This window comes from Lissotriton helveticus, chromosome 6, assembly GCF_964261635.1.
Source record: "Lissotriton helveticus chromosome 6, aLisHel1.1, whole genome shotgun sequence".
Classification (NCBI taxonomy): Eukaryota; Metazoa; Chordata; class Amphibia; order Caudata; family Salamandridae; genus Lissotriton; species Lissotriton helveticus.
In genome coordinates this window covers 426022018-426047506 of record NC_136067.1, presented here as the reverse complement: position 1 = coordinate 426047506, position 25489 = coordinate 426022018, and the positions used below count along the sequence as shown (strand labels likewise).

Sequence of the window (25489 nt, the reverse complement as noted above, 5' to 3'; positions counted from 1 at the left end):
TTTATCTGGGAAAAGGGGGCTGGCACGCGACTAGGTCCTGCCCTATGGGTGGGACCAGGAGGGGGGTGGTTACACCCACTTCCTTGGCGGGCTTTCCCCAGGCCAGGGGCTGGAGTGCCCCTGGAACTGGTTTCAGCCGGCCTATGCACAGTGAGCACCGGGGTGCCACTGGCAGTCACCTTCCTCTAAAGCCCTGCCTACCTACAATACACAAAACCCTGTCTGGGACGGTGCTGGCACCGCCCCTGGCAGGAAACCCTTTGTCCTTATCTCCTGCTCTGGGAGGACTCCCAGCAGCAGGAGGGCAGACTTGTGTCTCGGTGGCAGCATCCATTTTGTGGATGCTAAGGCTCTGTCTGACTTTTAACCGGGTTATAGGTTACATGCATGCCGTGTCCCTCTAGAAGGGTGGAATGCTAACCCCGTCGCCAGAATTGGCGAGGGGTTAGTATTCCAATTCGTATGACACCTTACTCGACATGTTTTGATAAAGCGATACCAGAGTTGGCATATAACCGCGAGGATTATAATGCACTTAAGAGTATATGGTATGCGATATCATGGAAACGGCTAAGGGATGGATCCCGAAAGCCGCAGACAGGCTCAGCTCATGCCAGAGCACCATCTCACACGATTCCAAGCACTCTGCCTTCAGGATTGTTAAGGCCTGCCATAGGAGTGACTGATAGGAGATCTGTGTGTCCATTTTAGGGTTAGATATAGGTATACTATATCTAAAGCAAAGGGTGATTACACCACCTTGCCCCAGCTGTCGTGCAGCCAGTTGTGTCAGATTTGGATGGCCAGCCAGGGGTGGCATAATACATGCTGCAGCCCCTGGTAGGCCCTGGTTACACCTATGCCCTGGGTACCTAAGGTACACTGTACAGGGACTGATAAGGTGGCTCAGTATCCAATTTAGATATGTACCTAAGGTACATGGAATCCATTTTACAGAGAGAGCAGTGGGCCTGAGGTCCTGAATAGCAGGGCCTCAGGTCAACTAAGTCAGAAAACCAGCAAAACACCAGGCAAAAAGTTGGGGGCAACCATAGTCAGGGATCTACCTTCCTACAACTCTCATCCTGGTTGCTCCAACGTGGGCACGCCAACCATGGTACACCACGTTTCTAGAACTTTCCGTGATGCCGCATCAAAGGCTGCGCCTCACACCCAGGCTTTTGACGCAGAACCATGGCGACATTCAGCATCCAGACCCGCAACAGCTCAACCTGGCGATCTGGCTCCTGAGGTCTTAGAGTTTGGCTACCTTAACTTGCCCCCTGAATGCATGGACATCATCCGGGAGGCACGTAAGCCCACTACCCGAGCTTGCTATGCAGCGAAATGGAAGCGGTTTGTCATTTACTGTACTGGTCACAATATCAACCCGCTAGATGCATCCATTCCTGATATCATCTATTTGTTACATCTCTACAAATGCAATCTAGCATATGCTTCCATTCGGATACACTTATCCGCCATAGCGGCTTATCTCCAAAACAGGCAGCATCTCTCGGTTTTCAGAGTGCCTGCCATTAAAGCCTTCCTGGAAGGCCTGAAGCGCGTCATCCCTCCCAGGACCCCGCCAGCTCCGGTGTGGAACATCAACGTGGTCCTCACCAGGCTGATGGCCCACCTTTTGAGCCTCTACATTCCTGTGAGATTCAATTCTTAACATGGAAAGTAGCTTTTCTAATTGCCATTACTTCTCTACGGAGAGTCAGTGAGCTGCAGGCGCTCACTGTACAAGAGCCGTTTATTCAGATTCATTCCAACAGGGTTGTGCTGCGCACTAACCCTAAGTTTCTCCCAAAGGTGGCGTAGAACTGCCCGCATTCTTTCCAAACCCTGAAACAGTTGCCGAACGAATGCTCCACACTCTTGATGTCAAAAGGGTGTTAATGTACTATATTGACAGAACAAAAGATTTCAGAAAGACACAACAGCTCTTTGTTGCCTTCTCCGCCCAGCACAAAGGCAACCCCATTTCCAAAGCAGGAATTGCCAGATGGATAGTTAAGTGCATTCAGATTTGCTATCACAAAGCAAAGCGCACTTTAACGATTCCCCCCAGGGCCCACTCCACTCGCAAGTTGGGGGCCTCCATGGCGTTCCTAGGCAATATTCCTTTGGAAGACATATGTAGAGCAGCCACATGGTCTACACCACATACGTTCACTAAGCATTACTGTGTAGACGTACATTCCAAGCAGCAGGCAGCTGTAGGGCAGGCTGTTCTTAGGACACTTTTTCAAGCTTCTGCACCTGGCACGGGCAGCCGCCGTTAATGGAGGGACTGCTATGTATTCTATGCTATAGATATGAATTCAGCAGCCCACATGCCTCAAACTGAATATGCTACTTACCAGTATGCATCTGTTCTTGGCATGTAGGGCTGCTGACATTCATATCGCCCGCCCTCCTCCCCGGCGCCCGTAGCGGTTGCAGACTTCTTCTTACACATACACTTAGACATGGTCATTGTTTACACTATTGCACTCCTCCATCTTTGCCACAATGGCTAAAAACAATCTAAGGATGGAGTCGATGCCCATGCGCACTGTAGTCCAGGGGAGGAGCCATTTATCTCGTGAAACTTCGAAGACTCTTCCAGGACAACAAGGTGCAATCATCCGGACCCAACACTAGGCGGCGATCTATGCTATAGATATGAATGTCAGCAGCCCTACATGCCAAGAACAGATGCATACTGGTAAGCAGCATATTCATGCTCCCACATTGGCAAGACAACCTTGGTACACAACTTTCCTGGAACTCTCAGTAGTTCCTCATCAAAGACTCATCCTTGCACCCCATCTTCTAACTCAGAACCATGGAGAAATCAGACATCCAGATCCCAATCAGATGAACCTAGCGATCTGGCTCCTAAGGTCTTAGAGTTTGGATACCTTAACTTGCCCCCAGACTGCATGAACATCATTAGGGAGGCAAGACGACCAACTACACGAGCGTGCTATGCAGCTAAATGGAAGAGATTTGTTATTTACTGCAACAATAACCAAATCAACCCATTAGATGCTTCCATACAAAACATTATATGTTACCTGCTGCATCTACAAAGATGTAACTTAACATACATATTGATACGACTACACCTCGCTGCTTTAGCTGCATACCTTCAAAACAGGCAACACCTTTAACTGTTTAGAGTACCAGCAATCAAAACCTTCATGGAAGGTCTGAAAAGGGTGATCCCTCCAAGGCACCCCCCCCCTTCCCCAGTCTGAAATCTAAATATAGTGCTTACCAGACTTATGGGACCTCCTTTCGAACCTCTACACTCATGCGAACTACAATTCTTAACGTGGAAGAGGTATCATTCTTGGTTGCCATTACCTCACTCAGAAGAGTGATCGAATTACAAGCACTAACAATTCAAGAACCTTTCATGCAAGTACATGCCAACAGGGTGGTCCTTAAAACAAACCCTAAGTTCATGCCTAAGGTCGTATCCAATTTCCATATTTCCATTTTATCAATCAATAGAACTGCTAGTGTTCTTTCAAAATCCACAGTCAGTATCTCAGAGCCCTACACACATTAGATGTAAAAAGAGCTCTAGTCTATTATGTGGACAGAACTAAATCATATAGAAAGACAAAACAACTATTTGTTGCTTTTGCACCACAACACAAATGTCATTTTATTTCAAAGTCTGGAATAGCCAGATGGATAGTTAAATGCATTCAAATATGTTATCAAAAGGCAAAACTCACTTTAACCGTCCCCCCAAGAGCACACTGTACAAAAAAATGGGGGCATCCATGGCTTTCCTAGGAAATATTCCTCTTTAAGACATCTGTAAGGCAGCCACATGGACCACCATACACACTTTCACAAAACACTACTGTGTAGAAGTGCATGCAAAACAGCAAGCTTCTGTAGGCCAGGCTGTCCTCAAAACTCTTTTTCAAACTGCTGCAGGTGGCACAGGTAACCACCGCTAGAGGAGATACTGCTATACAGTCTATGCACAGATATGAATTCAGCAGCCCACATGCCTCGAACGAAATATGCTACTTACCAGTATGCATCTGTTCTTGGCATGTAGGGCTGCTGACATTCATATCGCCCGCCCTCCTCCCCGGTGCCTGTCGCAGCTGCAGCATTATCTCTGGCATGGCTATCTCTTACTTTACTATCTCCATCTCTGCCACAATGGCGAAAAACAATCTGAGGATGGAGAAGATGCCCATGCGCACTGTAGTCCAGGGGAGGAGTCACCTATCTCGTGATACTTCGAAGACCCAACACTAGGCGGCAATCTATGCACAGATATGAATGTCAGCAGCCCTACATGCCAAGAACAGATGCATACTGGTAAGTAGCATATTCCTTTGTATAAAAGGACAATTGTAAATTGAGTTAGTCCTCAGACCGTGTCCCTTTGTATGTTCTCCCGACCGTAATGTTTAATCCAACTGTTCCCGTTTTGCTAAACGCCTCTTGTCTTCTGGTGTTTAAAGGAAGTCTAACCTAAGCAATAGACTTATTGTGATGAGCTTAAACCCAACCATAAAAACGTCCCCCCCCCCCCTTCCAAGTTGCAAGTTACTGTTATCCAAGATACGGTAGCATCTATTTGTCTTATGTTGGTTTTAAAACCGTATATTGCATTTCTGGCTAAATTGATAGCACTGAGTGCACTGTAAACAAAAATACCTAGTTATGAGGTGGATACAGACAGGGTGATTTTTACCCTGGGCTTAGTAGGCGTAGTGGGGCTACGCGAAGTGGGCCAGAAACTACGTCCACCTACTCACTAAGCGTAGCCCCACTACGCGCCACTCGCCTCCCTCCCCCCTCGCTAAATACTATCCACCGCCCTCCCTAAATACTTAAAAAATATTTTTAAAAAGAATAAACACCACTTAGCTTGTCGGCTGCGTCTCCGGGGCTCCCTCTGGTAACCGCGCCGCCATCTTGGATACTAATGCGCATGCGCGGCCGCCCGTGCATGCACATTTCTTGTGAGAAATGCGCATGCACGGGTGGCTGCGCATGCGCTTTAGTGTCCGAGATGGCGGCGCGGTTACCAGAAGGAGCCCCGGAGACTCAGCCGACAAGGTAAGTGGTGTTTGTTCTTTTTAAAAACATTTAAGTATTTAGGGAGGGAGGGAGGCGGGTGGCAGTCAACTTCGCTATGCCCACGGAGTGGGCGTAGTGTTGCCTGCTACGCCTACTTCGCAAATAACGAAGTAGGCAACACTACGCCCACTCCGTGGGCTTAGCGAAGTACTACGCCCAGGGTTAATTTTTACCAACCTTCAGTTCGGATATACTCTGATGTTAAGCAGTTGAATGTGGGTGAGAAGATTGAAAGGCCGTGCTACATTAAATGTTAAACCTGGACTGGATCTATGGGATGTGGCTTGTAATGCTTTAAAACACCTTTGAATGGTATGCCACCTCAACTATCTGAAATATGCCAATAAATGTTTAGTACTAATTATATAACTGATCCGTAAGCTACAAGTGTGTGGCTAGATTGTACTTTACTGTTGCTGTGTACTAAATTATTAATGCTCTCTAAGTTGACATTATCATTGCCAGAAGCCTTGCAATTTTCTTTAGAGAATACGTTCAGCTGTAATTGTTAAACCCTATTAAGCAATACTACTGCTTCAATATTCCAAAGAATTTCCTTTGAGCTCTTACTGTAAGAATAAAACAATTTGATGCCACATAAATAGTTAAACACTAATATTTTACTATTGCATAGTAGTGAAGGAGAAGACTAGTGATGGTGTGTGGGGTTGATTGCTCTTATCTTTTATTTTGACAAAATACTTTTTGAATCTACCACTTTGTGATTTGGTTAACTCCAGGCAGCATGCACAGCAGTAGCTCAGGCGAAAAGTAAAAATATCAAGAAGCTTGATGTTTGTACTGACAGCAAGTTCACCATCGATGGTAAGTTTGGTATGCATTTACGATCGCAATTACTATTTCAGATAGGTAACAGAATTGCTTAACTTGTTTTATTTTATTGCAAATATTTCTTGCTCAAGTCGCCCCGTAAGATTATAAAATTGATATTTTATTTGAAATCAGGTTCCCAGATCCGCTTTTAATGACCAACCCTACTTTACCATCGCTTATTGTCAACTGTGTGATAAACCTTTACATACTCCCGGGATGTTGCACAACTTTTAGGCCTTAAGTGAAATGCCTCATTCTGCAAAATATCAAGTGACCATGCCATGCACAAGCCCTGGTTGCATGGCATGCATACACCATTTTAGCTTTTGTCCCTTTTGTTATTTTGATGCAAGTTAAGTGTCCTTTCAATGAGAACCACAAGCATACATTTTATGTTTCCACAGCTAGTACTCAACCCTGCCCATCACTGGATTCTACACCAGACTAGAACTGATTTCCTCAAGCAATTTATTCATTTGAAATGTTTTATATAGCGCTGGCTAGACCCGGGGGTAACAGTGCTTTACATTTGCAAAAATAAGATTACAGGAAATTGTTCAAGAGCACAGTATAAAAATAAATAATTAACCGCACAACTGAGGTCTAATAAACGCAGCAAAAGCAGATAAATTTACATATATAGTGGGCAGAGGGGAGAATGATTCAGGGCTGAGCTGCGGGTGAGGTAGAAATTGGAAAAGGGGTAGGCAGGGGGGAACCAGGATGGGGGAGAGGGGGGGGATGTTCAGCCTGGAAGGGTTTCAAGAGGAAGGAGGAAAGGAAGGTGGGGGTAAGGGGGATAGAAGGGGGAAGAGTATGAGGTGAGGGAGAGATGGAGTGAAGTAGAGAAGGGTAAAGATGGAGGCGTCAGAGGTCCAATTAAGGACCCCAGTATTTGCCAAGGAGGTGCCAATTAAGGTCTATCTTGAAGCCAATGTTGGAGGGTTGCAGCACAATTCTTTTGGGAGGGCATTCCAGATCTGCACGTTTCCAGAGAAGGAGCGAGATTGTGTGGTTTTCTTTTTGAATTTTATTGATTTTATTCAAATATTTATATAGCGCAACATATCCCCGAAGGCGTCAAGGCACTTGAGGGAACTACACCAGGTGACCGAATAACTGAACAACTGCTCAGACCAACTCCAAGTTACAAGCAGAAGAGCCAAGTCTTTAGGGCCTTCCTGAAGGACAGCAAGTCGGGGGCTTTTATCAGATCGAAGGGTAGCTTGTTCCACCATCTAGTGGAAATACTAAAAAAGCTTTTACCACCCCATCTTTGAAGACGGAACGTAGGGTTCGAGGCATGTGGGCTGCTGAATTCATATCTGTTCGAGGCATGTGGGCTGCTAAATTCATATCTTTTGCATTAGATCGCCGCCTAGTGTTGGGTCCGGATGATCGCACATTGTTGTCCTGGAAGAGTCTTCGAAGTATCCTGAGATAGGTGGCTCCTCCCCTGGACTACAGTGCGCATGGGCATCGGCTCCATCCCCAGGTTGTTTTTTTCCGCCATTGGGTTCGGATGCGGTCTCGACGTCTGTCGGAACCGAGAAAAACTAGCTTTTTACGGCCAAAAGGCCTTATATTCTTTGCGTCGGTATTGTTTGCGCACGGTCTCGAGTTCTTCTGTCTCTTTGAGTCGGAATCTGCGGAGTCGTATCACTCTTCGGACATCGAGGCCTTCTCATCGCAACACGACCGCAACTTTTCAGCATGGAGCGGAGCCCGTTTAAATACTGTCCCGTCTGTGGGTCGAAATACCCACATATCGATGTGCACCCGGTCTGTAACAAGTGCCTCTCGCCGGACCACAACGAGGACAACTGCATGGCCTGCTCCAGATTCAGGTAAAAAAAGACACTAAAACTTCGGCGCGCGGTGCGCCTTGAGGCCAGACAAGCGGCCCCGGATCCAGAAAACATCTTCGGCGACCAAGAAGAGGAGGGCCAAAGCCATCATCTTCAAATCTCACCGCCCGCGACGGACATCGAGGCGGATCCGGAAGACGACGACGGAGTCGTGGGTCAAGGCCTTGAATACGTCGACGAGGTAGGGGACGTCGAAGAAGTTTATGGGGCCGCGGAAGATAGCTCAGGGGATGAGCTATGCCCCGAAGGTTACACGGATCAGGCTCGGGTCACGGGATCGCCAGTCGGCCTTACCCAAGACCCCGCACCGCAAGCCACGGCCCCGCCCTCAGGCCCGGCCACGGACATACTTGCTGCGAAGCCCGTATCGAAACCGAAACTGAAACAAGCGATATCGACTACACCTAAAATGGCCGACCCGAAACCAAAACTTACGGATTCGAGCGTTCCTAAGATGGCGGCCGCTCCACCAAAAACACCAAAACCTGCTGCCTCATCGACTCCGTCGACCTCCGGTCCACAGAAGTCGAAGAAAACTGTCGATTCGACGGTGTCGAAATCGTCGGCGGAGGAGGTTTCCTCTAAGAAGGGAGTTCGGCACGGGTCGACAAGTGCGACACCGTCTAAGCCCGCCAAAGCCAGCGACAAAACTCCGGTGCCGACTGGGACATCGTTAGTCGGACGCGGGGTGGAAACGGAGCCTGCAAAATTACACGGATCGAAAGCTGGAAGCTCAACACATCGGTCCAAAGACTCTGTGTCCACGGCTGCAGTATCCACGTCTAAGACTCACAAGGGCCTACAAGACGTCGGATCCGAGGGCAGGGTGAAGGCCTCCTCGTCGGCGCCAAGTGTCGCTGTGAGTGACGCGTCCCCCATCGCCTCTTCACTACAGAGGATTCGGGAGATGGCCTCTGCAACGCCGGCTCCGACGCCGTCGCACCAGAAGCCGATGGAGCCTGCAGGCAAACTTCTCTTCCTTCTGCCGCCAAAGGAGGCTCCGAAGGCCTTTACTACAAAATCGGCGCCAAAGACGTCGGAATCATCAACGTCTGGAGCACTTTCAGGTCGACTACTCGACTCAGAAGAAGATTCTGAGCGTTTTATCGACGCAGACACGGGCAAATTGACCCTTTACAAACGAAAGATCACTTCACAGCCAGTGGACTCTTATGTCATCCCACTAAAGAAGAAACGGCTTGCTCAGGACGCTTCAGCCCTGATGGAACCTATACAGCCTCCTCCTAGAAGGAACCCAACACCTTCCCCAGAACACTCTGAGGGTGAAGGATATGGAGAAGATGACCAATACACTTTCCCCATCAATGACCCTGATGCGCACAGCAGGATTCCTATGACGACATAGGTGACCAAGACACCCAGAATGTGGGGCAGGACCCACAGCCTCTCATTGCACGTGCATCCCCAACAGAAGATTCTGCAGGTTTTCACGCACTCATTGAACGGGCAGCTGCTAATCATGATGTGGACATGCATGCTGACCCAGTTGAAGAAGACTTTCTATTTGACACTTTTTCAGTCTCTGAAAGGACAGTAAAGACACTGCCTATGCTCAATGGGGTCCTTAAACATGCTGCGGACATCTTTAAAGAACCAACCAGGGCGAGGGTGGTCAATCCTCGCATCGAGAAGAAGTACAGACCAGCGCCTGCAGACCTGGCATACATTCGGGGACAGTTGCCACTTGACTCCCTTGTGGTCGCAAATGCCCGCAAACGGGCTAACTCCCAAACAACGGGTGAAGCTCCTCCCCCAGACAAGGAGTCAAAAGTGCTGGAGGCAGGGGGCAAAAGGGTAGCTGCGCAGGCTGCCAATTTCTGGCGTATTGCAAATACACAAGCACTATTGGCACGTTATGATAGGGCGCATTAAGACACCCTAGAGCAAGTTTTACAACACCTGCCTCCGCAGTTTCAAGAGGCTACCAAACTGCTTATAGAGGAGGGAAAACTAATCTCCAACGCGGCCATAAAGTGTGCACTTGATGCAGCAGACACAGCAGCTAGGGCTATTAACACTAGCGTCATGCTCAGACGCCAGGCGTGGCTCCGCATATCGGGGTTTAAACCGGACATTCAAACAACCTTACTCAATCAGCCCGTCAATCCTGATAGACTGTTTGGTCCTGATGTTGACACCACCCTCAAAGATTAAGAAAGACAATGAAACTGCTAAGTCTATGGGGGCCCTACAATCACAACAGTTCCGTGGCAACAATTTTCGTCGCTCAGGTGCACGTGGAGTCACCAGAGGACAGATGGGTCAACAGTCACAATTCTCCAGAGGTGGAGCACAATCCTCGTACCCCAAGCAAAACAAAGGGGGTTACCGAGGAAACAGTACCAGAGGACGTGGCAAAGGAAACAACAACTCCCGCTCCTCTGCCCCAAACAAACAGTGACTCTGTCACTGCCCCCCGACCACTTAACACCTGTCGGGGGGAGACTACAGCAGTTCCTGCCCGTCTGGAGAAACATCACCACAGACAGGTGGGTGCGACAACTTGTCCAGTACGGTTATTGTCTAGAGTTAAAGTCCACTCCACCCAACATTCCACCAAGGCAACGGCCTATGTCCGCAGAGCATTTGCACTTATTGCAGCAGGAAGTAGTGGTGATGCTGCAAAAAGGCGCAATCTAGCTTGTGCCGGTGGAGGAGGAGGGCACAGGGGTATATTCCCTGTACTTCCTTATTCCAAAGAAGGACGGATCTCTCAGACCCATTCTAGATCTGCGTCCCCTCAACCTGTATATACTATCAGAACATTTCCATATGCTTACACTGCAACAGATTCTTCCCTTGTTAAAACAAGGGGACTTCTTAGCAACCTTAGACCTCAAGGATGCTTATTTCCACATTCCACTACACCCGTCCCACAGAAAATACCTCAGATTCACTATCCAAGGCAAACATTATCAGTTCAAGGTCCTACCCTTCGGAGTGACCACAGCCCCAAGAGTGTTTACCAAGTGTCTGGCGACAGTGGCGGCGCACCTCAGGAGGCAGAACATCCATGTCTACCCCTACCTAGACGACTGGCTCGTTCAAGCCAAGTCGGAACAGTGCGCCGCGGACATGTAGACTACCATTCACCTCCTTCATGATCTGGGCTTCTCGTTGAACTACCCAAAGTCGCATCTTCAGCCGGCGCATGTCCGGCAGTTTCTAGGTGCGACAATAAATACCCTGACTGCCATGGCCCAGCCAAACCAAGTCAGGATAGACTGCATGCAGTCGCTAATCCAAAAGTTCAGACCACAACACTCGCTTCCAGCGAGAGTGTTCATGCAGTTGATTGGCATGATGGCCTCCTGCATCTTCATAGTCCCTCACGCACGTCTACATATGCGTCCGCTCCAGGAGTGCTTAGCAAATCAGTGGACACAGGCTCAGGGACAATTGACAGACCTAGTGTTGGTTACCAGTCGGGCATACGACTCTCTGCATTGGTGGACTCCACACAACCTTTGCAAGGGCCGACTGTTCCAGGAGCCTGTGCCACAGATTATCCTGACAACGGACGCATCTCTCCAGGGATGGGGAGCTCATCTGCTCACTTACACGGTGCAGGGACTATGGACGACGCAGCAACAGAAGATGCACATCAACTATTTAGAACTGATGGCAATCTTCATGGCGCTCAAGTCCTTCAATGTACATCTGTGCAACAAGGTAGTGTTAGTCCGGACGGACAACATGACCGCGATGTACTACATTCAAAAGCAGGGGGGCACCCACTCGCCACAGCTGTCTCATCTGTCTCAGGACATGTGGAAGTGCGCCATTCAGAGGAACATTTTCCTCATGGCAGAACACCTCCCGGGCAAGGACAATCAGATGGCGGATCTGCTCAGCAGATACAGCCATCAAATGCACGAGTGGGAGTTACACCCATCTGTACTCCACCCGTACTTCCAGCAGTGGGGTCATCCGGAGATAGACCTGTTTGCCACAAACGAAAACGCAAAATGCCAACACTTTGCCGCCAGGTTCCCTCACCCACAGTCGCAAGGGAATGCGATATGGATGAACTGGTCAGGCAGATTTGCGTACGCTTTTCCGCCAGCCCCTCTGATACCGCTGGTGGCAAGAAAGCTAAGGCAGCACTCGATGACTCTCATCCTGGTTGCTCCAACGTGGGCGCGCCAAGCATGGTACACCACGTTCCTCGAACTCTCGGTGGTGCCGCATCAAAGGCTGCGCCTCACGCCCAGACTTTTGACGCAGAACCATGGAGACATTCAGCATCCAGATCCGCAACAGCTCAACCTGGCGATCTGGCTCCTGAAGTCCTAGAGTTTGGATACCTTCACCTACCTCCAGAATGCATGGACATCATCAAGGAGGCAAGAAAGCCAACTACCAGAGCATGCTATGCTGCAAAATGGAAGCGTTTTGTCATTTACTGTACAGCCAATAACATCAACCCGCTAGATGCATCTATCCCTAACATCATTTGCTATCTGTTACATCTTTACAAATGCAATCTAGCGTACACCTCCATTCGGATACATCTATCCGCCATAGCAGCTTATCTTCAAAATAGGCAGCATCTCTGTCTTCAGGGTGCCTGCCATTAAAGCTTTTCTTGAAGGCCTGAAACGAGTCATTCCCCCAAGAACACCGCCAGCTCCGGTGTGGAACCTCAATGTGGTCCTCACCAGACTGATGGGACCACCTTTTGAGCCACTACACTCGTGTGAACTCCAGTTCCTAACGTGGAAAGTAGCTTTCCTAATAGCTATTACGTCACTGAGGCGTGTTAGTGAGCTACAAGCGCTCACAATCCAAGAGCCATTCATTCAGATTCATCCAAATAGGGTGGTACTACGTACTAACCCCAAATTCCTTCCCAAGGTGGTGTCAGTTTCATCTCAACCAAACTATTGACTTGCCGGCATTCTTCCAAAACCCACAAACGGTGGCGGAAAGAATGCTTCATACTTTGGATGTCAGGAGGGCGTTGATGTACTACATTGACAGGACACAACACTTTAGGAAAACGAAGCAGCTTTTTGTTGCCTTCTCGCCACAGCACAAGGGCAACCCTATTTCCAAAGCAGGAATAGCCAGGTGGATTGTTAAGTGCATCCAAATATGTTATCAAAAGGCAAAACGTACCTTGACAATACCCCCAAGGGCGCACTCCACACGCAAATTGGGGGCATCCATGGCTTTCCTGGGGAACATTCCTTTAGAAGACATTTGCAGAGCAGCCACGTGGGTTACTCCACATACCTTTACAAAACACTACTGTGTTGATGTACATTCCAAGCAGCAAGCAGCTGTAGGACAGGCTGTTCTCAAAACACTTTTTCAGGTTTCTGCAGCTGGCACGGGCAACCGCCGCTAATGGAGGGACTGCTATATATTCTATGCAAAAGATATGAATTTAGCAGCCCACATGCCTCGAACTGAATATGCTACTTACCAGTATGCATCTGTTCTTGGCATGTAGGGCTGCTAACATTCATATCGCCCACCCTCCTCCCCGGTGCCTGTCGCAGCTGCAGACATACTCTTGTATTCAATCATTAGCATGGACATCCTTTACACTTTACACTCCATCTCTGCCACAATGGCTAAAAACAATCTGGGGATGGAGCCGATGCCCATGCGCACTGTAGTCCAGGGGAGGAGCCACCTATCTCAGGATACTTCGAAGACTCTTCCAGGACAACAATGTGCGATCATCCGGACCCAACACTAGGCGGCGATCTAATGCAAAAGATATGAATGTTAGCAGCCCTACATGCCAAGAACAGATGCACATTCAATAGACACAACTGGCTGCACGACAGCTGGGGCAAGGTGGTGTAATCACCCTTTGCTTTAGATATAGTTACCTATATCTAACCCTAAAATGGACACATATATTCCTATCAGTCTTTCCTATGGAAGGCCTTATCAATCCTGAAGGCAGAGTGCTTGGAATTATGCGAGATGGTCCTCTGGCATGAGCTGAGCCCGTTTGCAGCTTGCGGAAACAAGCCCTTATAGCTGTTCCATGATAACGCTATACCATATACTCTTAAGGGCATTATAATCCTCGCAGTTAAATGCCAACTCTGGTATAACATTATTAAAACATGTCGAGTAAGGTGTCATACGATTTGAAATACTACCCCCTCGCCAATTCTGGCGACGGGGATAGCATTCCACCCTTCTAGAGGGACACAACATGTATGTAACTGAGAAACCCGGTTAAAGTTAACTCGAGCCTTGGCATCACAAAATGGATGCTGCCACCACAGACACAAGTCTGACCTCCTGCTGCTGGGAGTCCTTCCAGCGAGGGCGGCTTGGACATAGGGTTTCCTGCCTTGGGAGGTGCTAGCACCACCCCAGATAGGATTTTGTGTATTGGGTAGGGTAGGCTTGAAAGGAATGAGACATGCCCGGGGCACACAAGGTGTCCTGTGCATACACCAGTTCCAAACAGTTGCTGGGGCATCCCTGCCCCAGCTCTGGCGGGAAGCCGGACAAAGGATTGGGGGTGTAGCCACCCCCTTCCTGGTCCCAGCCAGGGAAGGGACCTAGTGGGACCTAGTCAGTAGTGCAGTCCCCTTTAGCAGGATGAAGGTAGGAGCTGGTCCCATTCCAAATCAGATTATCCTGAACTTTACAAGAAGAAACTCTGGACTTTAACGTTCTGCTCCACAGAAGACTGAAGAATCTCCCTTGTGGGCAAGAAGTGTCCACCCTGCACAAGCAGGCACCATCAAGCGTCCAGCGGCTTCCCTTTGTCGTCTTCCCTCGAGGATCCAGACTTCAGAGCCCGACGAGACTCGGATTCCCAAACCTCTCCGACCTCAACTCACATCTGCAGCAAAGCGGAGACCCATGGGTGCAATGAGACACGTGGGACCGGCCATCTTGGAAGAAACTGCACTTCGCTTCCAGCACGACTCCAGAGGTAAACTCGACCAAGTGCTTTGGGGACTGAGAAGCCCCAGCCCCGAGCAGCCCCTGCACCGAAGATCAGCCCTCCAGCATCCACGAGATCTGCGTGGGGCCCTTCTGCTTGGTTCCTGCTCGACGCGTTGTCTGGTCACTTGGCTGGCTAGTGGCCTCTTAGACGACAAACTTTGAAATCTTTGCTGCTGGTCTGGTTGCTCCAGACTGGCCCTTGCTCCCTTCCAAAAGAGGGGCACCCCGGACTCTCCTATTCCGCACCAGACGCTTTCTTCACTCACCGCGTGGGTTGCCTTTTCCAATGCCTGTTGACGCCGATTCCGGATCCAACACCGCCGACAGCGAGAGCCTGCGTGGGAAAGCTCGTGCCTCCATCCTGGTCGTCGAAGACACCTCCTGGTCCACGTGGCTGCAGAGTCAAGCGTCCACTCTTCACCTGATCGCCACGACGACATCTGGTTCCTTCCTGTTTCCACTCCAGTCACTGGCTAGTGACTGAACATTGTCCCCTCTGCTTTCAGGTCTCCTTCACCAAATCCACCCTTGGATTGCACCTGACATCATCCTCCTGGTCGCCTGCAGCATCTTTTCTTTCAGGCTGCGTAGACTTCAACGCGAGAACCCGACACGACTTCGCACCTATGCACGCGCAACCCGTGGGTGAGGTAACAAGAGCATTTCGGTGCTCAAGGGTAGTATAACTGTCCTAGTGTCCAGTTCCACAGTCGTTTTTTTCCTACCTAGTCAGGATTGTCCGTACTCACCTTTAACCTGAACTATACTGTCCATAGACGTTTACGCATCTCGCGTGTGAGTTCACACTCTGCACACATCTGCCTCCTATTACATACCTAGAGTTAGGGTAGCGTGGTCCCAACGATCCTACAGCCTCTGGACAGCTCCATTCCTTCTATTGACTTTTACATTCCACTTACTTAGTATATGGTTTGTCGTGCCCCTAGGGCACCATTGTGATTTCTTGCTACTTATCGTATTTTTCAGAAGAGATTGTCATGTGCTTAGCTCTCTGACCTCATAATGAGTTCAGAGGTGTTTGTTAATAAATATATCGTTTATTTTCATAACAACCTGTGTGGTGTCCTTTCATCTGGTATTCAAGGGGTTATATTGTGGTAAAACAGCTGGCTTCACATGCCAAAAGAGTTTAGCCTAAGACTGCTTTGTCCATGCTACCATTAGGCTAGCTGGTCTATAAGGTTGACTTACAACCAATCACCATAAGGGTTGTTTGGACTGATACAAGGTGATCACTAGAACTAGTGAGCATCATTTATCAGGCCAACTTCTCACAGTTGGAACAGAGAAGAAGAGACCACAGTGCCGACATGACCCCTCAGGGAGAGATCAGAATCTATGGTCACTCCAAGACTTTGCACTGATGGAGATGGAACAGGAGGGGGGCCTAATTCTCCCGGCCAGAATTGAGGTCCCCAACTAATAAGACTCTTCCCAGGCAGCACCAATTCGGTTTTCCCGGGGTTAAACTTCAGTTGGTTCTGATCCATCCAACCTTGAATATGCAGCAATGTAGCTTGAAATTCAGCGGCTGCATTTTGGGAATCCAGCTTGAAGACCAACTGGAGCTCATCAGCATAATTAAATACTGTAGCATTCTTGGCCTTGACTGAAAGAATCAAGGGACGGATATACAAATTGAATAGCAATGGGGACAAGGATGAACCCTGAGGAACTCCACATGAGGTAGTCCGGTTAGCAGCCGTATAACTCCCAAGGCGTACCGCCTGGGTTCTCCCTGTTAAAGATTTTATCCACCCATGTGCTGTTCCCCGGATCCCCGCTTGTTCGACACGGTGCATTGAGATGTTATGATCAACCGTGTCGAACGCGGCCTACAGATCCAACAGCACGAGTGCCTGCGGGGTCCCCTTGTCAGCGTTCGCTCTTAGTGTATCCATTACCGCCAGGATTACCGATTCTTTAGAGTGGGCAGGCCGAAAGCCGGCTTGATTCGGTTCTAGATAGTAGTTGGAGTTTTCGATAAACTTAAAAAGGCATCTGGCCACATGGGCCTCCAATATTTTTGAGATGGGGAAGAAGCGAGATCGGGCGGTAGTTTGCAGACACAGAGGGATTTGCTCCTGGTTTCTTGATCAGGGGGACTAAAACGGCCTTTTTAAGAGCAGTAGGTACTTCCTCTTTACTCAGAGATTCATTAAGGAGGGGAAGGAGGCTGTGCGGTAAGGCCGAGAATACTTCCCTCAAAATAGCGGGAGGACAGCAGTCTTTGGGAGAGCCCGACTTGACTCGAGACATTAGTTCAAGTAGGGTATCGGGACCAATCTCCATGAGTTGATCTGTGATAAATGGGTTATCAGGATTGACCCCTGGTAGTTCCTCAAGCGCTACCAAGGGGATACTCGCCCTGATGCTTTCCATTTTTTCCACAAAGAAGCTGTTTAGTGCATTACACCGCTCTTGAGTAGGGACCAAACAAGGGGCAATTCTATCTTCGCTACTGAGGTCATTAACAATCCTGAAGATTTTTTTAGATTTATTGGGGGCAGCGAGCACCTTTGTGGAAAAGTATAGTCTTCGCAGCCAGTAGGGCTTTCTTGTAGTCCCTGCGGGCAGTGAGATAAAGTTGTCTTTCATCACTGGCGTAACTATGCCTCCACTTCCTTTCTGACTGAGGCATTAATAGTTTTTGTGATTTCAGGTCAGAAGTGAACCATTTATGTGCTTCGGCCTGTCTCGCCCGGGAAAATTTAATGAGGGGCATGGAAATCACTAGCCGCTAGTAACCAGTTAGAAATAGCCTTTTCCATACAGTCCACATTAGAATTAGTGTCAACAGAAGGGAGGGAGCTAGCCAAGGTAGCCATAAATTCCTGGGTAGCAAGTGTTTTACATTTCCTAGTCATGCCTCCCACGACCTTCGCTGGTGTAACCCTTCCATTAAAAGTAGCTGTGAATTCAATTACATGGTGATCCGACCAAATACATGGGGAAATGAACGGAGGTGACAGTTCGATATTATACGACCATATTTGATCCAAGATATGGCCTTTTATGTGCGTGGGAACCAGGATATGTTGGACCATGTTTAGATTGGAAAGCGTTTCGGTCCGTTCTGCCGACTGAGTCCCTCCCCCTTCATCGTTAAACCAGTAATTCAAATCTCCAATGAGCATGACTCTAGCGTGGTTCATTGCGAGGTTGGCTATCTGTTCACTAAGGGAAAGGGGAAATGAGGGCATAGACTGGGGAGGGCGATACATGAGTACCAGCGCCAGAGATACAGAATTTGTATCAAAGTTGATGACCATATTCTCAACCTCAGGGAGCATCAAGGAGCTCAACTTGTTGAACTTATGGCTTTTATTTATAATGGCAGTGTGAGAAGTTGGCCTGATATATAATGTTCACTATTCTAGTGAGCACTTTGTATCAGTCCAAACAACCCTTATTGATTGGTTGTAAGTCAACCTTATAGACCAGCTATCCTAGTAGCATGGATACGAGCAGTCTAAGGCTAAGACTCTAGAGGGCGTGTTAAGCCAGCTGTTTTACCATCACATTACCCCTTAAACACCAAGTGAAAGGACACCACACAAGTTGTTATGAAAATAAACATATTTATTTATAACAAGACTACCCTGAACTCTTTATGAGTCAGGGAGCTAAGCACACAACAAAACTCTTAAGAAAATACTTTAAGTCGCACAATTTACACAAATGCCCTAGGGGCACGAAAATCCATATATTACAAAAGTGGAATGCGAACTACTAGCAGGGAAGTAACTATTCTTATAGACTTTAGAAACGCTAGTCCTACAATGCTAAACACTTAGATAAGTTGCAGGAGGCCTGTGGACGTCGTGTGCAGAGTGGGAACTCTCACGCGTAAGGCGGGAGAAAGTCTATGGAGGCTAGTAGTCACAAAGTTACTGTTCTCGGGCGAACCCGACTAGGTGGGTCGAAAACAAGGGTGGATCCGAACACTTAGGGTGTTGGACTATGCTGAAGCACCGGAGTACTTGGTTTACCTAGCCCAGGGGCTGTGGCTGCATAGGGTTGAAGTTACGTCGGAAACCCTCGTTGAAGAACCAGGAGCCTGAAGAGAAAGTTGCTGGCAGGCGGCCAGTGAAGAGAGTTCGTGGCGATCCAAGCCTGGATCAAGGAAGAAGACCTGAAAGCAGAGGGGACCAAGTTCTGAATCACTAGCCAGTGATTTAGGTGGGCACCAGAGTGGCACCGGACGAAGTCACCTCGACCAGGTGAGTGGGCGCTGCTGGGCTCTGCAGTCTCTCGGACCAGGAGGCGTTGTCGGCGACCAGGATGGAGGTGCGAGCTGTCCCACGAAGGTATCTGCTGCTGACGTCGCTGGACCCAGGATTGGGCAACAAGTCTTGGCAAATGCAAGGTCCACGCGGTGGACCTAAAATGGCGTCTTGAGTGGACCAGGAGGGTCCAGGGTGCTCCTCTGTTGGAGGGGAGCAAGAGCTAGTCTGGAGCAACCAGACAAGCAGTAGTTGTCGTCGTGAAAGGGCCACTAGCCAACGGGCAAGCGACCTGGACAACGCGGTGGGCAGCAAAGAGCAGAAGGGCCCCACGCAGATCTCGTGGATGCAGGGGGGCTGAACTTCGGTGCTGAAGCTGCTCAGGGTCGGGGCTTCTCTTACCCCAAAGCACTCAGTCGAGGGTCACTCGGTGGTCGTGCTGGACAAGCGTCGTGCAGTTCTGAAGATGGCCGGTCCCTCGAGGTCTCGTCGCACCCACGGATCACAGCTGGGCTGATGATGCAGGTAGAGGTCAGAGGTGCCAGGGAAGCCGGTTCTCGTCGTGCTGGAGCAGTCTTGATCCGGAGGAGAGACTGGCAACAAACCGCGATGCTTGGTTGGTGCCTGCTGCTGCAGCGTGACTACTCCTTAGTCACAAGGGAGAAATCTTGAGAAGAGTCTTGAGTTCCTTCTTGTAGAAAGTAGTTTCAGGATTCAAAGATGATCTAATTTGGAAGGGGGCCCTCCTCCCCGGTGCCCGTAGCGGCTGCAGACACTCTCTTGCATTCATCATTTGCATGGACATCCTTTACACGCTTTCACTCCATCTCTGCCTCAATGGCTAAAAACAATCTAGGGATGGAGTCGATGCCCATGCGCACTGTAGTCCAGGGGAGGAGCCACCTATCTCGTGATACTTCGAAGACTCTTCCAGGACAACAATGTGCAATCATCCGGACCCAACACTAGGCGGCGATCTATGCACTAGATATGAATGTTAGCAGCCCTACATGCCAAGAACAGATGCATACTGGTAAGTAGCATATTCATTACTTCTACAGGAGGAAGTGCTGACATTGTTGAGAAAGTGTGCGATAAAAGTGGTTCCAGAGCAGGAAAGGGGCCAGGGATGCTATGTGAGAAGTTGGCCTGATATATGATGCTCACTAGTTCTAGTGATCACCTTGTATCAGTCCAAACAACCCTTATGGTGATTGGTTGTAAGTCAACCTTATAGACCAGCTATCCTAATGGTAGCATGGACAAAGCAGTCTTTAGGCTAAACTCTTTTGGCATGTGAAGCCAGCTGTTTTACCACAATATAACCCCTTTAATATCAGATGAAAGGACACCACACAGGTTGTTATGAAAATAAACAGTATATTTATTAATAACCACACCTCTGAACTCTTTGAGGTCAGAGGGCTAAGCACATGACTATCTCTTAGGAAAAATACGATAAGCTGCACGAAATCACAATGGTGCCCTAGGGGCACGACAAACCATATACTAAGTAAGTGGAATGTGAAAGTCAATAAGAGGAATGGAGCTGTCCAGAGGCTGTAGGATCGATGGGACCACGCTACACTAACTTCAGGTAAGTAATAGGAGGCCCACGGAACGCGTGTGCAGAGTGTGAACTCACGCGAGATGCGTAACAACGTCTATGGACAGTACAGTTCAAAGAAAAGGGGAGTACGGACAATCCTGACTAGTTAGAACAACGACAGTGGAACTGGACACTAGGACAGTTAAACTACCCTTGAGCACCGAAATGCTCTCGTTACCTCACCCACGGTGGAAGGGAGCAAGGGCCAGTCTGGAGCAACCAGACCAGCAGCAAAGATTTCAAAGTTCGTCGTCTAGGAGGCCACTAGCCAGGAAGCAAGTGACCAGACAACGCGTCGAGCAGGAACCAAGCAGAAGGGCCCCACGCAGATCTCGTGGATGCTGGAGGGCTGAGCTTCGGTGCAGGGGCTGCTCGGGGTTGGGGCTTCTCAGTCCCCAAAGCACTTGGTCGAGTTTACCTTGGGAGTCGTGCTGGAAGCGAAGTGCAGGTACGTTCAAGATGGCCGGTGTAGGAGAGTAGGGTCTGCAATCCTATGATCACCCAGATTTTTGCTTTTTGCTTCACTGGTTTACGACTTTCCCTGGCTGTGTGCCTGCTAATCAGACCCACAGCCTAGCTGTTCTCTCTATTCCAAATTGTACCCAGGTACTGAATTGGCACTGGGCCCTTTCCAAGTCCCTGTACCCAGGGCTGAGGTGTACCCAGAAGTCTCCCAGGGGCTGCAGCATGTATTATGCCACCCCTGGGCTGACTAACCAAACAGACACAACTGGCTGCTTGACAGCTGGGGGCAAGGTGGTGTACTCACCCTTTGCTTTAGATATAGTATCCCTATATCTAAACCTAAATGGACACACAGATCTCCTATCAGTCACTCCTATGGCAGGCCTTAACAATCCTGAAGGCAGAGTGCTTGGAATCGGGTGAGATAGTGCTCTGGCATGAGCTGAGCCTGTCTGCGGCTTTCGGGATCCATCCCTTAGCCGTTTCCATGATATCGCATACCATATACTCTTAAGTGCATTATAATCCTCGCGGTTATATGCCAACTCTGGTATCGCTTTATCAAAACATGTCGAGTAAGGTGTCATACGAATTGGAATACTAACCCCTCGCCAATTCTGGCGACGGGGTTAGCATTCCACCCTTCTAGAGGGATCCGACATGTATGTAACCTGTAACCCCGGTTAAAGTCAGACATAGCCTTAGCTCCACAAAATGGATGCTGCCACTGAGACACAAGTCTGCCCTCCTCCTGCTGGGAGTCCTCCCAGAGCAGGAGGCAAGGACAAAGGGTTTCCTGTCAGGGGCGGTGCCAGCACCGTCCCAGACAGGATTTTGTGTATCCTAGGTAGGCAGGGCTTTAGAGGAAGGTGACTGCAAGTGGCACCCCGGTGCTCACTGTGCATAGGCCGGCTGGAACCAGTTCCAGGGGCACTCCAGCCCCTGGCCTGGGGAAAGCCCGCCAAAGGAGAGGGGTGTAACCACCCCCCTCCTGGTCCCACCCATAGGGCAGGACTTAGTCGCGTGCCAGCCCCCTTTTTCAGGATAAAGGTAGGAACTGGCCCCCTTCCAAATCAGATCATCTTTGAATCCTGAAACTACTTTCTGCAAGAAGGAACTCAAGACTCTTCTCAAGATTTCTCCCTTGTGACTAAGGAGTAGTCACCCTGCAGCAGCAGGCGCCAACCAAGTATCGCGGTTTGTTGCCAGTCTCTCCTTCGGATCAAGACTGCTCCAGCACGACGAGAACCGGCTTCCCTGGCACCTCTGACCTCAACCCACATCATCAGCCCAGCTGTGACCCGTGGGTGCGACGAGACATCGAGGGACCGGCCATCTTCAGAACTGCACGACGCTTGTCCAGCACGACTCCCGAGTGACCCTCGACCGAGTGCTTTGGGGTAAGAGAAGCCCCGACCCTGAGCAGCTCCAGCACCGAAGTTCAGCCCCCTTGCATCCACGAGATCTGCGTGGGGCCCTTCTGCTCTTTGCTGCTCACCGCGTTGTCCAGGTCACTTGCCCGTTGGCTAGTGACCCCTTGCATTTGCGTGGGCCTTGCATTTGCCAAGACTTGTTGCCCCAATCCTGGGTCCAGCGACGTCGACAGCAGAGACCATCGTGGGACAGCTCGCACCTCCATCCTGGTCGCCGACAACGCCTCCTGGTCCGAGAGACTGCAGAGACCAGCAGCGCCCACTCACCTGGTCGAGGTGACTTCGTCCGGTGCCACCCTGGTGCCCATCTAATCACTGGCTAGTGATTCAGAACTTTGTCCCCTCTGCTTTCAGGTCTTCCTCTTCCCTGATCCAGGCTTGGATCACCACTAACTTTTCTTAACTGGCCGCCTGCCAGCAACTTCCTCTTCAGGCTCCTGGTTCATCAACGAGGGTTTCCGACGTGACTTCAACCCTATGCAGCCGCAGCCCCTGGGCTAGGTAAACCGAGTACTCCGGTGCTCCAGCATAGTCCAACACTCCTAGTGTTCGGATCCACTCTTGTTTTTGACCCACCTAGTCGGGTTCGCCCGATAACAGTAACTTTGCAACTGCTAGCCTCCATAGACTTTTTCCCGCCTTACGCGTGAGAGTTCCCACTCTGCACACGACGTCCACAGGCCTCCTGCATCTAATCCCAGTGTTTAGAATTGTAGGCCTAGCGATTCCTGAGTCTAGAAAAGTATTATTTACCTGCCAGCAGGCCTCCTGCAACTAATCTAAGTGTTTAGCATTGTAGGACTAGCGTTTCTAAAGTCTATGAGAATAGTTACTTACCTGCTAGTAGTTCGCATTCCACTTTTGTAATATATGGTTTTTCGTGCCCCTCAGGCATTTGTGTAAATTGTGCGACTTAAAGTATTTTCGTAAGAGTTTTGTTGTGTGCTTAGCTCCCTGACTCATAAAGAGTTCAGGGTAGACTTGTTATAAATAAATATCTGTTTATTTTCATAACAACTTGTGTGGTGTCCTTTCACTTGGTGTTCAAGGGGTAAATGTGATGGTAAAACAGCTGGCTTAACACGCCCTCTAGAGTTTAGCCTTAGACTGCTCGTATCCATGCTACTAGGATAGCTGGTCTATAAGGTTGACTTACAACCAATCATCAATAAGGGTTGTTTGGACTGATACAAAGTGCTCACTAGAATAGTGAACATTATGTTCGAGGCATGTGGGCTGCTAAATTCATATCTTTTGCATAGATCGCCGCCTAGTGTTGGGTCCGGATGATCGCACATTGTCCTGGAAGAGTCTTCGAAGTATCCTGAGATAGGTGGCTCCTCCCCTGGACTACAGTGCGCATGGGCATCGGCTCCATCCCTAGATTGTTTTTTTCCGCCATTGGGTTCGGATGCGGTCTAGATGTCTCTCTGTCGGAACCGAGAAAACTTACTTCTTTAAGGCCAAAAGGCCTTCGTTACCTACGTCGGTATTGTTTGCGTACGGTCTCGAGTTTCTCCCGTCTCTTTGAGGCGGAATCTGCGGAGTCGAGTTACTCTTCGGACATCGAGGCCTTCTCATCGCAGCAAGACCACGACTTTTTCAACATGGACCGGAGCCCGTTTAAATACTGTCCCGTCTGTGGGTCCAAATACCCACATATCGACGTGCACCCGGTCTGCAATAAATGCCTCTCGCCGGACCATAACGAGGAGAACTGCATGGCCTGCTCCAAGTTCAGGTCAAAGAAAACGCTCAAGCTTCGGCGCGCGGTGCGCCTCGAGGCCCAGCGGGCGGCACCGGCACCCGGTAACATCTTCGGCCCAGAAGAAGAGAGCCTAAGCCATCATCTTCAAATCTCACCACCTGCGACGGAGGTCGAGGCCGATCCCGAAGAAGACGACGGGGTCATGGAACAAGACCTTGAATACGTCGACGAGGTAGGGGACGACGAAGAAGTTTATGGGGCCGCGGAAGATAGCTCAGGGGATGAGCTATGCCCCGACAGTTATACGGATCAGGCTCAGGTCACGGGATCGCCACTCGGCCTTACCCAAGACCCTGCACCGCAAGCCACGGCCCCGCCTTCAGGCCCGGCCACTGACATACCTGCGGGGGCTACGCAGCCCGTATCGAAACTGAAACCAACGGTATCGACTGCACCTAAAAAGACCGACGCCAATACGAAACCGAAACTACCGGATTCGAGTGCACCTAAGATGGCGGACGTTCCATCTAAAACACCGAAGCCTGCTACATCATCGGCTCCGTCGACCTCCGGGCCACCGAAGTCGAAGAAGACTGTCGACTCAACAGTGCCGAAGTTATCGGCAGGGGATGCGTCCTCAAAGAAGGTCGTCCGTCAAGGGTCGGCCGGAGCGGCGCAGGCGAAGTCTGCAAAAGTCGTCGACAAACACTCGGTGCCTACAGGGGCACCGTTAGACGGACGCATGGTCGAGGCGGAGTCTACAAAATCCCTCGGATCCAAGAGCGGAGGCTCGACTCATAAGTCCAAGGACTCCGTGTCTAAAGCTGCGGCATCGACGTCTAAGCCTCCAAAAGAGCCCCAGAAAGTCGGGGGCGGCGACCCGTTGGCGGCCTCCTCGTCGGCGCCAGGTGCCTCGGCGAGTGGCGCATCGCAAATCGCTAGTTCATTGCAACGGATCTGTTAGAAGGCTACTGCGACGTCGGCTTCCGCGCCGTCGCACCAGAAGACGCTAGACGTGCCTGCAAAGCCTACTGCCAAGCTTTTATACATTCTGCCGCCGAAAGAGGCCCCGAAAGCCTTTGCACCAAAGACGGTGCCAAAGACATCAGAATCTTCCACGTCTGGCGGACTATCGGGTCGACAACACGACTCAGGAGACGAATCTGAGCGTTATATCGACGAGGACACTGGCAAGTTGACCCTTTATAAGCGGAAAATCACTTCCCAGCCAGTGGAATCCTATGTTGTTCCACTAAAAAAGA

General features: G+C 49.7%; 1 protein-coding gene across 2 annotated transcripts in view; it reads left to right on the top strand.

The window, feature by feature from the left end:
• LOC144762635 (ribonuclease H1-like) overlaps positions 1-25489 on the top strand; it is a 575280-nt gene that overhangs the window by 383012 nt on the left and 166779 nt on the right. For both annotated transcript variants that reach the window (XM_078647869.1, XM_078647870.1), the window contains exon 7: positions 5853-5937. In XM_078647869.1, coding sequence (XP_078503995.1) covers positions 5853-5937 — 85 coding nt within the window. The remainder of the gene's footprint in view (positions 1-5852; positions 5938-25489) is intronic.